The 11938-nt window shown below is 56.8% G+C and overlaps 3 protein-coding genes across 3 annotated transcripts; 1 reads left to right on the top strand and 2 right to left on the bottom strand.

Annotated features, from left to right (window-relative positions):
- Positions 1–645: 645 nt before the first annotated feature.
- LMH87_009931 (uncharacterized protein) lies at positions 646–4255 on the top strand (the record flags this gene model as incomplete). Its single annotated transcript, XM_056197012.1, has 2 exons — positions 646–2542; positions 2595–4255. The coding sequence occupies 2 exons, from the start codon at positions 646–648 to the stop codon at positions 4253–4255; spliced, it is 3558 nt and encodes a 1185-aa protein (XP_056054104.1).
- A 384-nt stretch (positions 4256–4639) lies between these two features.
- LMH87_009930 (uncharacterized protein) lies at positions 4640–6922 on the bottom strand (the record flags this gene model as incomplete). The annotated part of the gene is made up of 1 exon (XM_056197011.1): positions 4640–6922. The coding sequence occupies one exon, from the start codon at positions 6920–6922 to the stop codon at positions 4640–4642; it is 2283 nt and encodes a 760-aa protein (XP_056054103.1).
- A 532-nt stretch (positions 6923–7454) lies between these two features.
- Positions 7455–9070, bottom strand: LMH87_009929 (uncharacterized protein; the record flags this gene model as incomplete). The annotated part of the gene is made up of 3 exons (XM_056197010.1): positions 7455–8263; positions 8324–8972; positions 9053–9070. 3 exons carry the CDS (start codon positions 9068–9070, stop codon positions 7455–7457), a joined length of 1476 nt encoding a protein of 491 aa, XP_056054102.1.
- Between the last annotated feature and the right edge of the window lie 2868 nt (positions 9071–11938).

Genomic DNA, 11938 nt, shown 5'->3' with positions numbered 1-11938 from the left:
ATGTGGCACAACTAAACAATAGGATATGTACATAGGCTGGCCGATCGTGGTGGCTGCACTGGCTGGTAGCTTCCCCCGCTACTGTGCCATGGTTTCAGCGCTTCCAGGTGATTTTCGGCCCTGTGCTGCTCGGCTGCCTGAAGGCACAATTTTAACAAAGAAATGACCGCCGGACTAGGCTTAAATAGCACCAGACTGCGCCCATCGCAGCGGCGGTTTGGCCTGGCACAGGCGTGGGGCTCCCGCCTGGCCCCGCCTGGAGCTTCAGTGGCTGAGGCATCACCGCCTTCCCTCGCTGACGTCGCCGCCTCCACATCCACAACAAGCTCCCGGAACTGGCTGAGCCTCCTCATCTTGGCCATCGCCGCAGTCCGCGCCTTTCTGACCCCATCACCGGACCTGCCTCGAGCTGCTCGTTGCTCCTCCGCGATCTCCTCTCGCAGCAGAACCCTCACTACGCCGATAATTCAGCTATACACCCGCCTCGTCCTGTCCTCGTCGCCGCAGGTTTGCCCGCTCCCAGGCAGCCTTGCCCCACCTCCACCCGACTCAACCCCTAGGACAGGCCAACAAACATCTCAACCGACCTGCCCGTCGTGCAGCTGGAGGACAGGCCACTGCGTCTTGTGAGACATCTCCCTCACAATGGCTGCTCCCTTCCGAGTCAAGGCTCTTTTCGAGTACACCTCACCTCATGAGGACGACCTCAACTTCCCCATTGGCCAGGTCATAGCCGTCACCGACGAGGAAGACCCCGAGTGGTACGGTGGCGAATACGTCGACGAAGACGGAGTCAAGAAGGAAGGCATCTTTCCCCGCAACTTTGTTGAAAAATTCGAGCCTACGCCACCTCCCCGTCCTACGCGCACACGAACAAAAAAGGCCGACGATGCCCCAGTCCAGCAACAGCCCGAGTCCGAGCAGCCAGCGCCGGCGCCGGCACCCATCGCCACCCCGCGTACGCTAGCGGCTCCCCCTCCTGCCCCCAAGGACGAGCCAGAGCCCGAACATGAACAAGAAGTAGAGGCGACGAAATCACCAGAACCAAGGTCGCCAACAGTGCCGGCACCGGTTCCTTCGGCTGCGGCGGCCATGCAACCAAAGGGACCTGCGACAAAGACCGAGCAGCCTCCCAAGCCTGCTCCGCGCGAAGAACCAGCAGCAGCTCCAGCCCCGGTCCCGAAGCCGAAGCCTTCCGGACCTCCGCCCGTCGCGGAAAAGCCCAGTTCGTTCAAAGACCGCATTGCTGCTTTCAACAAACCCGCAGCAGCACCCGTGGCTCCTTTCAAGCCTGGCAGTCTCGGCGGCTCCAGCTTCATCAAGAAACCATTCGTTCCCCCGCCTCCAAGCCGCGACGCCTACGTTCCTATCCCGCGGGAGCAGGCGACTCAGAAGATCTACCGCAGATCCGAGGATCCGGAAATCAGAGAGCAGGAGACCCAGAATCAAGAGCAGGCCGAAAAGGCTGGGCTGTTTCCGGCCGAAACGAAACAGGAAGTTGCTGATGAGGAAGAAGAGCAACCCAAGCCAACCAGTTTGAAGGAGCGCATTGCTTTACTCGCCAAGCAGCAACAGGAACAGGCTCAGCGACATGCAGATGCCGCCGCCAAGAGGGAAAAACCAAAGAAACCAGTCAAGAAGAAGCCGGAAGTCCCAGTGGCCGAGCCCACGGAGGACGCTGATGATGCCGATTTTGTGCCGCTTGAAAGAAAAGATACCGAGACCACAATTGGCCGTACATCCCTCGAGGAGCAAGCGCCGGCCCAAGCGCCGCCACCACCAAGACGCAAAGCATCTCGGGGCCCCGCTGCCGAATCTCCGCATGATGGCAATGAGGCAGACATGTCTGGAGCTGGCGATACTACAGAAGGCCAAGATGATACATCGGAGCGCGAGGATGTGGAAGAAGAGCCTCACCGCCGTGCACCAGAAGTCGCCCCTACTTCCCCCAGTCTGAGCCGCGTTCCTACAGCGAGAGACGATATACGCAAGGTCGCCGCGGAACCGCAAGGCGAGGATGAAGGAGAAGAGGAGGCGGAGGAGGAGGAGGAAGAGGATGTGGATCCCGAAGTCCGCCGAAAAGAAGAGCTCCGTGCCAGAATGGCTAAAATGAGTGGTGGCATGGGCTTCCACGGCATGTTTGGAGCTCCAATGCCCCCTGGTGGTGGTGGTGGCCTGCCTAAGAGAAGCAAACCGGAGCAGGCTCTTAAAGAAGACACGGAGAGCCGCGCAGATGATTCACAGCGTTCTGCACCTCCGGTTCCCACCCCTATGGCTCTGCCTGGCCTGGGAGGGCCGAGAAAATCCCAGGAGCGTGAAACTGAACAGGAGGAAGACGATAAGCCGGCGCCCAGCCTACCATCGCCACCACCTGTCCCCAGGAGGGCGCCAGCCGTCCCTGATACAGATGATGCTGATGCCGAGCAAGACGAGAGCGACGACCGCGACATCACCCCAGGACCTGCCTCTCGTTCAGAGGCACCTCGCGGTCCTCCTCCAGTTCCTGGTGGCCGCCCTGCGCCACCACCTGTTCCTTCAGAGCGTGAGTACCTACGCCTTCTAAAGCTGGTCTGTTTTGCTAACCTTTTTTGTAGCACCACGGCCGCCCGTTCCAGCCCCTGCACCTGACATTAAGTCTCCGACTGAAGGGTCTGAATCAGACGATGAGCTGTCCGCTGGAAGGGATCAATCGGACGCTGCGTTAGCACAATCACCGCGACTGCCAGTGAGATCGCCACCCTTATCTCCGCGCTATGAGGAGCCCCCGTCTGCGAATAAGAGAAACAGCCGACCGCCTCCTCCTATACCAGGTGTTGCGCCAATGCTTCCCCCTGCTACAGGCCGGCCTCCTCCACCACCGCCGCCGGGCGTTCTTAGTCGCCAGTCAACTGCAGATGTCCCAATGCCACCACCCAGACCTGTACTGGCGGGAGAGGAAGCCGGTGAGGAGAGTACGGAGTATGAGGGCGACTACGACACGGATATTGCGTCATCAGCTCCTCACAAGGATGCATTGAAAGCTCATGCTCGTGATTCTAGTGTGGACGACAGCTTATTGCAGTCTCCCACGACTGAGATCCCTCAAAGCCGCCCTCCTCCTATTCCGCCGAATTCACCGCCTCGCGCTGTTCCACCACCAGTCCCCCCGGTTGCCCCGGTGGAGAACAAGCGACGATCGGTTGATGCACCGCGAGCAGCTCCGCCGCCGCCGCCGCCGGCTGCAGGCCCATCCTCGGAGGATTATGACCCGCATAATTACGCGTCCCCTACGATAGGAGCAGGGTCAAGTAAAACCCCCAAGATTGAGGAGGAAGCATACTTTGCAGATACTGCCGCCTCACCCGTTGCGACCCCCACCACTGAGCGACGCCCACTGCCGCCAGCTGGCGCAAGAACTGGCGGCCGGCAATCCATGGAAGGTACACGCACAAGTACCAGTAACAGACGCTCCATGGATCTTCACAGACCGTCTTTTGAACCCGGATTCATTGCCAACGACGTCGACCTCGGCGTACAAAGTGGTTGGTGGAAGCAGGCCAACCAGCTGCCACCTGTGCTGCAGGGTCGCCGCGATATCTTCTTTGAATCAGAGGAATCAACGACGAATAACCAAGGGGTGAAGACGATCATTACCCGAGAAATTTTTATTCTATACCAGGATTACTCGCAGACCGTCATTACTGTCCATTTCGACCCTTATGACCCTGCCGACGTTGAGCTAGACCAGAAGCACGAAGGCCCTCCCCGCACATTGCGCCAAGACGAGATGGAAGATTTCCACGACCGCTTCGGTCGCCACATTCTCGAAGCCGCGTCCGCCAAGAAGGACGCCGTCGTTGGTGACGGCTCGCCGCAAGGTCTAATTCTCGAATTGCTCCGTCCCTTGAAAGGTGCCCTTTGGCCCGTCGGCACCCGTGCATACGGCGCCCTTGTCTACGCCAACATGGCCAATGCCTCGACGCAGCAGCACGACGTCATTCGCCCCGGCGATATTGTGTCATTCCGCAACAGCAAGTTCCAGGGCAAGCACGGCGCCATGCATGCCAAGTACAGCGCCGAGGTGGGCAAGCCGGACCACGTCGCCATCGTGGCCGAGTGGGACGGCACTAAGAAGAAGCTGCGCGCCTGGGAGCAAGGTCGCGAGAACAAAAAGGTCAAGATGGAGAGCTACAAGCTGGACGATCTGCGCAGCGGCGAGGTCAAGGTGTGGCGCGTCGTGGCGCGCAACTGGGTGGGATGGAACAGCCAGCCTTAGTGGAGCTGGATGGGCAGCGGACAGGCGGGCACCACGGAGAGGCCACCATATTTGCAAGTTTTGTTGTAATGAAATTCACTTTTTTTTTGTTCTCTTCTCTGATTTCAATGTTTGTTTCTTCTGCGTGTGTAAAGAGCTCTGTGTGGTTGCCTGATGGTGGTGTCAGCGTGAGAATCGATATGTATCGGGAAGCATTTACTCCAGCGCATCGAACTGTGAATAGCCTTTTTAACACTCTGTCGTTATAACTAATATGCAGCGATATGCATCTTAACCAGCCTCTCTTTTCTGACTCCTGAGTAGTTAAATATCATAAATAAGCGTGGTCATGTTCTTCATTAATCTATCCGTAGTTTCTGCGCATATCCTCCTTCTCTTCTTCTTCTAGCTACCAAACTTCAGCTGCATCAGCAATCTATTTAGCCCACCCACCCTCTCTGGTCGATATGCCTCTCCCGGCGCCCAATCGTCCATCTGCGCCACCGCCGCCGCCTCGGTCGCCGCCAGCGGCGCGTCGCCATCCCACGCCTGCAGGAACCCTTCGTCCACGCTGAGGGCCTCGAGCGCGGCCACGACGTCCTCGATGCCACCGCGCACGCTGCGCTCCACGGCTCGCAGCTGCTGCAGGACCTGCGCCTCCTCGGCCTCGAGGTTGGCCGAGGCGTCGACAACGCCGGCGTCCGTCTCGAGGTCGATGGACGTGAAGATGCTGTGGAGGCGGTGGACGTGCGTGACGAGGTGGTCAATGTGCACGAGAAGCGCGTAGAGAGGACGTGTGTAGTCTTCCTGCGTGAGGAGGAGACGGTGTACGAGCGTGTCAAGGTAGACGGTGTGTCCGGTGGCGAGCGTTTGCTGGTCGTGCCGGGCTTTGCGAGGGGCAGCAGCGGCAGCGCAGGAAGAACTTGTGGTGGGACGAGTTGGAGGAGGGGTGGGCTGGACTAAAGCGTCGTCGTCGTCGTCGTCGCTTATATCCATTTCGTCGGCTGGTGCGACAGGGTCCTGCGTGTTGTTATCGTGCTTGGTCTCGCCGGTGAGCCAGGCTTGGAAACCACGCCACAGCCCCGCGACGACCTGCGTCTGGAAGTACGCCTCCGTCTCGCCGAGGAAGAAGATGGCGGCGCTGGCCGTCGTCCACGTGCCGCGCAGGACGCGCGCGCGGGCCGACCACCGCTGCCGCAGCTCCTGTGCGTACTCTGTCGCGCCCCGCGGCCCGGGGTAGTGGCGCCGCAGCGACGTCAACTTCCACAGGTCGGTGAGGCGGATGTGCGCGCGGCGGAGCGCAATGAGGTAGGCGTTGACGCAGCTATAGAGCTGCATGTCGGACGGGGAGATGACCATATCGACGGCCGGCGGCAGCTGCATCGCGAGCGTGACGGGCACGGAGAAGAGCAGGCTGCCAAAGGGCAAGCCGGCGAGCCGCGCGACGGCGGCCTCGCTCAGGCCTGGACGAGCGGTAACGGAGATGTCGGGTCGGGACTTGACGAGCTGGAGGCGGAGCGAGTCGCGCGCACGGTCGAGTAGCTCGTCGCCGTCGCCGTCCTCGACAGACTGCTCAAATGAGGATAGTGACGCCCATGTCCGGGCCAGCGCCGCTGACACCTCGCCGCTCTTGACCGTGACGTTTTGGACGCTCGCGGCTTCGCGCGCGAGGTTGCCGGCTCGTCGCCAACGGCGGCGGATGCGCTCGTCGGCTTCTTGCGTCAACGCCATGGCAAACTCGCCGCGGCCGAGCAGGAAGAATTCGCGGAGGAGCTGCATGGTCGACATGACTTCCGACAGTGGTAATATCTCCTCTAGAATATCCTGCGATAGCGACTGCCGGATGTCGCGTATCGTACCGGTAAAACTCGCCGAGCTGAGCGGCGATTTTAGGTCGACCAGGGCCTGCAGTTTGGCCGCTGTGTTATGGAAACCGCTTGCCGTCGAGAGTGTCGTGCTACGTGCGCGAATCTGGTTCAGGGACCTGCCGATGAACAGCATCGACTTTGCCGTCGCTGGCGTGACAAAGGCCGGGAGCAGGCCCGCGACGCTCACGTAGTCCCCGTCTTCGCTGCTGCGGATGAAAAAGTCCTCGCCGCCGGTCGCGCTCGGCAGGCGGCCGTAAAAGATCCACGCCGAGACCTGCCGAAGCCAGGCCGTTTCCGCCGCGGCGACCAGCGTCAGCGCCGTCTCTTCGACGTCGCGGTAGCCGCTCTGCAGTTCGGCGCGCAGGCGATCGATGGCGCGCGCGCCCCAGCACAGCCGCCCGCTGGCGTCCTTGGCCTCGACAAATTGCACTACCTCCCAGAGCCACTCGAGACGACGCGTCCAAGGCTGGAACATGCCCATGACGGCCGTCAGCGGCACAATGTTGTAGGCGCCCACAAGGTCCGGGTCCTGCCGCAGGATGCCCGCCTCCACCTCAAGCACCGTGCGACGGAGCGCGGCGAGGTGTACTGACTGAATGGCGGTGGCGATGGCGCGGCAGACGGTCGACGGGTGGGAAGAGGTGATGCGCGCAGAGTGCTTGATGAGCTTGATGTGCAGGTCGGAGAGGTGCGCGGCCGAGGCGAGTAGTTGCCGCTCAGACGGCGAGAGGGCAAAGGAGGATGAGGTGGTGTCGGAGATCGCGGCTGTGAGCAGCGGGGAGGGGTGCCCCGAGAGGGAGAGCAGGATTTCGTGAAGCATTTTTATCTAATATCTGTGTCTCTGTTAGAAAAATCCACGGCGAGAGTGCTTTGGTGGACTTCAAAGTACAAATGTTGTCGGTAGCCCTCATATGATTAGGATGCCGTTTGGCGGGGCAGATCAGGAACCACGCCGACGCAGCAGAGGACGAGGCGCAGCTGCGCGGCAGATTTCGGCGCGCATCAACGGTGCGGTACAGGCTCGGGTTGCTTAAATTTGCTAATTGTACTTGTGAATGCTGTTTCTTGAACCTTGTGATCTAGCTGCCGAAATAGTGTCAAGGTGAGGTTGGGAGACGCGACGCGCCGACAAGCTGCCCCGCGGCTACACGTGATGACTGACGGAGCCGTGTTTTGCAGAATTCACGACAACGACATATTAAATAAATTTAACGGTCAATAATATTTATTTTCATATGTCTGAATCGTATCTCATACTTTTTTTTTTTGTGATATTTTGTTTGTGGTCAATATGCGTACCCAGATGACCGAACAATTGATTAGCTACCCCGGCGGGGGTGGCTTCCTCGTAATTATTTCGATGGCTTCTTGCCCTTGGAGTCACCATAAGCAGCAGATGCTGCCGGTTTGCCGGACCCATTGCCTCCAGATACCGTGGCACCGTCACCACCGCCGACATAGACCTTGCCGCCATCCTTGACCTGGCCGACAAGCATGCCCTTGGCAACGCTCTTGAGAATGGCGCGTCTCGAAACACCAGTGACGTCGATGTAGACAAGACCGACATTCTTGAACCCGCCTCCAATATTCTTCGCAGCTTCGCCCGCATCAGGACCCCAGCGGTGGCCAACCACTGTGGAGACGCTCGTGGTTGTACTGCCGAGTAGCGTTTTGCCGGCCTGTTCGGCGCCGTCGACAATCGTGTTGAAGGCCATGAGGCTCTTGTTGAGGATGCCTGGTTTGTAGCTCTCAACGAGATTGCCGTCCTTGTCGTAGCCACGGGCGTTGCCGTCCTTGCGACGGATGTTGGAGGCGAGGTTCTGCGTGACCTTGCTGATGGAGCCGACGGTGGAGGAGGAGAGGCCGGCGGCCTTGCTTGAGAACTGATTGATGCGGCGAATACGCTCCTGCGTGGCGGGCGTAAAGGTAACGGGGTTGGAAACGGGCTCTGTCTTGTGTGTAAAGCTGTCGGCTTGGCCCTGCAGCATCTTGCCGACATAGTCGGAGGTTGTGATGAGGAGTCGCGAGGCGCGGGTAGCACCGCTTACAAGTGTCGACTTCTTATAGGCGGGGTGGACAGAGTCCTCAATATAGTCATACTCGGCGGGCTCGACGGAAATATTATGGGAGCCATCCTCGGGGAGGGTGATTTCGACAGGGTCTGGGATGGCGTGTTAGTGATTTTCTGCTCATCCAGACATGAAGATTGTAGTGGACTTACCCTTGTTACCAGGACGAACACCGCTGTCTTCGACAACCTTGAAGCCTTCGCTCAGCTCACCAATGACACTGCCATCCTCCTCATCGACCAGCACAATTCTGCCACCAACATGCGAGCTGGCGCTGCCTTGGACGTATGCCTCGCCGGCCTCGAAGCTAGCGGGGTTGTATGGTGGCGGAGCCTCGCCAGCGGCCTCTTTGGCCTTGGCCTCGGCCGCCTTGGAGCGAGGAGGTCGGGGAGGAGGGGCACGCTCGAGAAAAGCGGTGCACTGGGCCAGAATGGTTTCAAAAGTATCGACGTCCTCCTGGATACCAGGGCGACTGTTGGGGGCAGGAAACTCGAGGCGCGTAAAGGCGCCGCTGCCGGGGCCTAGGTCCCAGCGGGGGATCAGATAGCTGCTAGGCGGCTGGTGATAAATCTGCGTCGTCGCGGGCATGGGGAGGTCGAGCTCGGGCGGGAGGTGAAGGTGTAGATAGAAGTCTTCCTCGCCATTGCCGCTGGCAAGACCAGAAGGGTCGGCGAAGCCAGACGAGGTCGGCACCATGAGGAGCGACAGTGTTTGCGGGCCCGAGGGCGTGAGGGACTGCTCGTCGCCATTGGCAATGTGATAAGCCTTGACACCACCCACGGCGTAAAGCAGCTTCGGATCCTGAATGACGTCGTCGCAAACGGTTAGTTGCTTAGAGAAGCCGGGGAAAGTATTTGTCGTCGCACGGCGGAGGGACTTACATTGTGTCCAGAAGACATGGTGGAAGTAAGGCAACCGCGACGAACCGTACCAACAAGAGCAGACTGTGTTGCAAGTTAAGAAAAAGAAATTAACGTGGCGCTGAAGTTATGTCAAGAAAGAAAAAAAGGGAACAGCAGAGAGCGGACGGGTCAAAGACGAATGGACCGGATTGGTCTAGCAAGCGCCAGAGTTTCAGACCCCGCGGGACAGATGTTATGTGAGGCCTCTTTGGAAATAACGGCAACGTCATTCATTGGTGGCGCGTTTTCCCTGCTGCAGCCCACTGAATGAGGGGTAACAAGCCCACCAACCCGCCAAAGGCCAAGGGGGAAAGCAGTTCAGCGGGACAGGCGCGCTAAAATTTAAGCATTACACAGGGACCACCGCTGCTTTTAGTGGACTTGATGCCCTGTAAGTTCCTCTCGAACCTGCAGAAACACGGGCCGGTACTGTATCAGTACCTACATACCTAGATGGATACAGATACGATTCTCTGTGCAGTAGATATCCCAGATCCCTAAACTGTCACCATCTTCTTCTTCCCCCTTCCTTTCCTAGCCTCTTTCTTTTTAATGTAATTACCCGTTTATATAGAATCGATACCGCATCAATTTTTTTGGTGGGGGCCAACTCTTTGCCTCTTTTTTTCTTTTTTCTCTCTTCTTCCATAACTTGATTTCCGACTACCTAACGTTGGATCCTCATTATGGATTTAGAACAATTTATCCAAGCACGGCAGAACGGCACCCGCAGACCGCGATCGCCATCCCAGCGCACCCCAGAATCTTCGAGGCATCTCAACACTGCGGATATTATCGAGGAAAGAATGCAAAATGACGGCCATCGCTCATGGGGGTTCGTAATCTATCGCACCACCTATGCAAACGATGAAGACTGGGCGCGGTGTTTGAGCCGCATTCATGAGGCAACTCAAGATTGCTTTGAGTTTTATAATGGACGAGACGTGCTAGACCTTAGAAAAAGCACTATTATGGACAAGGTCCAGATTTTTGATGGAATCGACTCACATGCTATACGAGATCACTTTCGCCAATGGGTTGCTGATAACCTTGTTGAAGAGCAAGGTGAACGGTCCCAAACTACGTCTTATCTATCACCCCGGTATCGATTTACAATTCAGATTGATACCGAAGCACTTAGATCCATTGTCAACCAGCCTGACCTGACCTATCTTATGTTGCCTGTGGATCAGAGAGGATGGCTGAAATTAATTGATGCGGGCTGGCGTGCAGGACGTTGGTCTGCAGACGAAGGTTTTGAGGCCATCGAAGGGAGTACACAGGAGGACGTTGGGTGGATGAAGCAACCTTGGTCAGACGTACACGGAGACCTTTACGCTCGCTGCTACGACCGTAATTTCTGGCCTGTATCCTATGTGCGCCCTCCAGCTCTTCCTCATCAAGCAGAATGACCATTACTATAAGCTTAATGATGATTTGTTTTGTTTTAGTCTATTTTGAGTTGTGAATCTTTTATTTTTATTTCTGTAAATGATTTTACGTACAGCTAGAATTGAAGGACTAATTGGCTGTCGCATCGGATAGCACCATTTACCAGGTTCTCAGCCCCGGGCTCACCGATTTCTTTGCTGCCAGTTGGTTGACACGCAGCAGGGTTACAATTACATTGCAAGTCTCTGCCAGGGTATAAGAAGAGGACCCTCCTTTATATATTGTCGCAGTAGTTCAGATTGACAGCAGTACGTGCGGATACCGGCATTCTGCTTCAACCTAATGTATGTGTTTCATGCGTTGCACCTGTTTATACACGGTGCCTCTAACAACTAAGTAAGGCAAAACTTGACTCTATTACCTTACCTGGTTGATGGGTCTCTTTTTTTTACTTAGTTTACTTAGGTACAAGGCCTTGCTTTACTTGCTTAGTTGGCTTTGCCTGATTACTTGACGAATTCGGTCGGTTGCCACCCTCTCCGAACTAAACTACACTCATATACTAGAGCAGAGAGGGCGGCAGCACTGTTGGAACAACCTGGTTCGCTACTTTACGCGGAAGAAATGTACTCTTTTTTTGGTGTTTGGACAGAAATGCAGAATCATGCCATTGCTCGTCAAAACAGCTATTACAGATCACATGCTGTTGAGCTAGTCGGTGATGCCCGGCACGCAGTTCGTCTACAGTGAAATATCATCTCCAAATCGACCTTGGACACTGTAGACGCCGCTTTGCCCCTGGCCGACGTTTGGTCCTCTGCTGTCCTTGAATGCTCATAGCCGGGTTGCATGAGCTCGCAGAACATTTTGCATCGCCCTCTGAGATGGTTCGTTGCATGCAAACACCAATAGCGGCGCAGGGGGGCAAATAGCAGCGCTTCTTCTGTGTGCAAAGAAACAGTGTAAGCAAAGACATCAGCCAAGACAGAATCGAAATGCGAAACGTCGAAGTGAGATGATGATGGCAAGGCCTCGTTGCTGTGTTGGAGCACCCCATCGACTCCTTCATGAACTTGTGCGCTTCATCGGCAACCACTACTCGCCCGACATCAGAGTCTTGCTCCAGAAATAGACTCAGGCAGATGTTGAAGAGCTAGCAAGCAGTCACGTCTGTTATGCGAGGACATGATGAATCAAACAAATGTGATTTGCCCAGGCTGATTCTCGGGGATGAGTGAGGAAAAGATCAAGCGGTTGTGGACGCACACAATGGATCATCTTACCTTGGAATCCAGATATCATCAGTGCTTTTGACAGTCAGTCTAGATTTCCCGCTCTTGGGGCGTTCGCCGGTATTGGAAGTAAGCTTCGTCTAGGTGATTTGCAGCGGCGCCATGAAGCTCTCAAGTGCGTCGAGCCGTTGTTGCAAAGAACCCAAGTGCGGGCCAAATCAAGCCTTCGTCCATAAGCCGT

The sequence above is a fragment of the Akanthomyces muscarius genome, chromosome 5, assembly GCF_028009165.1.
Source record: "Akanthomyces muscarius strain Ve6 chromosome 5, whole genome shotgun sequence".
NCBI lineage: Eukaryota > Fungi > Ascomycota > Sordariomycetes > Hypocreales > Cordycipitaceae > Akanthomyces > Akanthomyces muscarius.
Note: the sequence above shows the minus strand (reverse complement) of the source record. Positions and strands in the feature narration are given on the sequence as shown.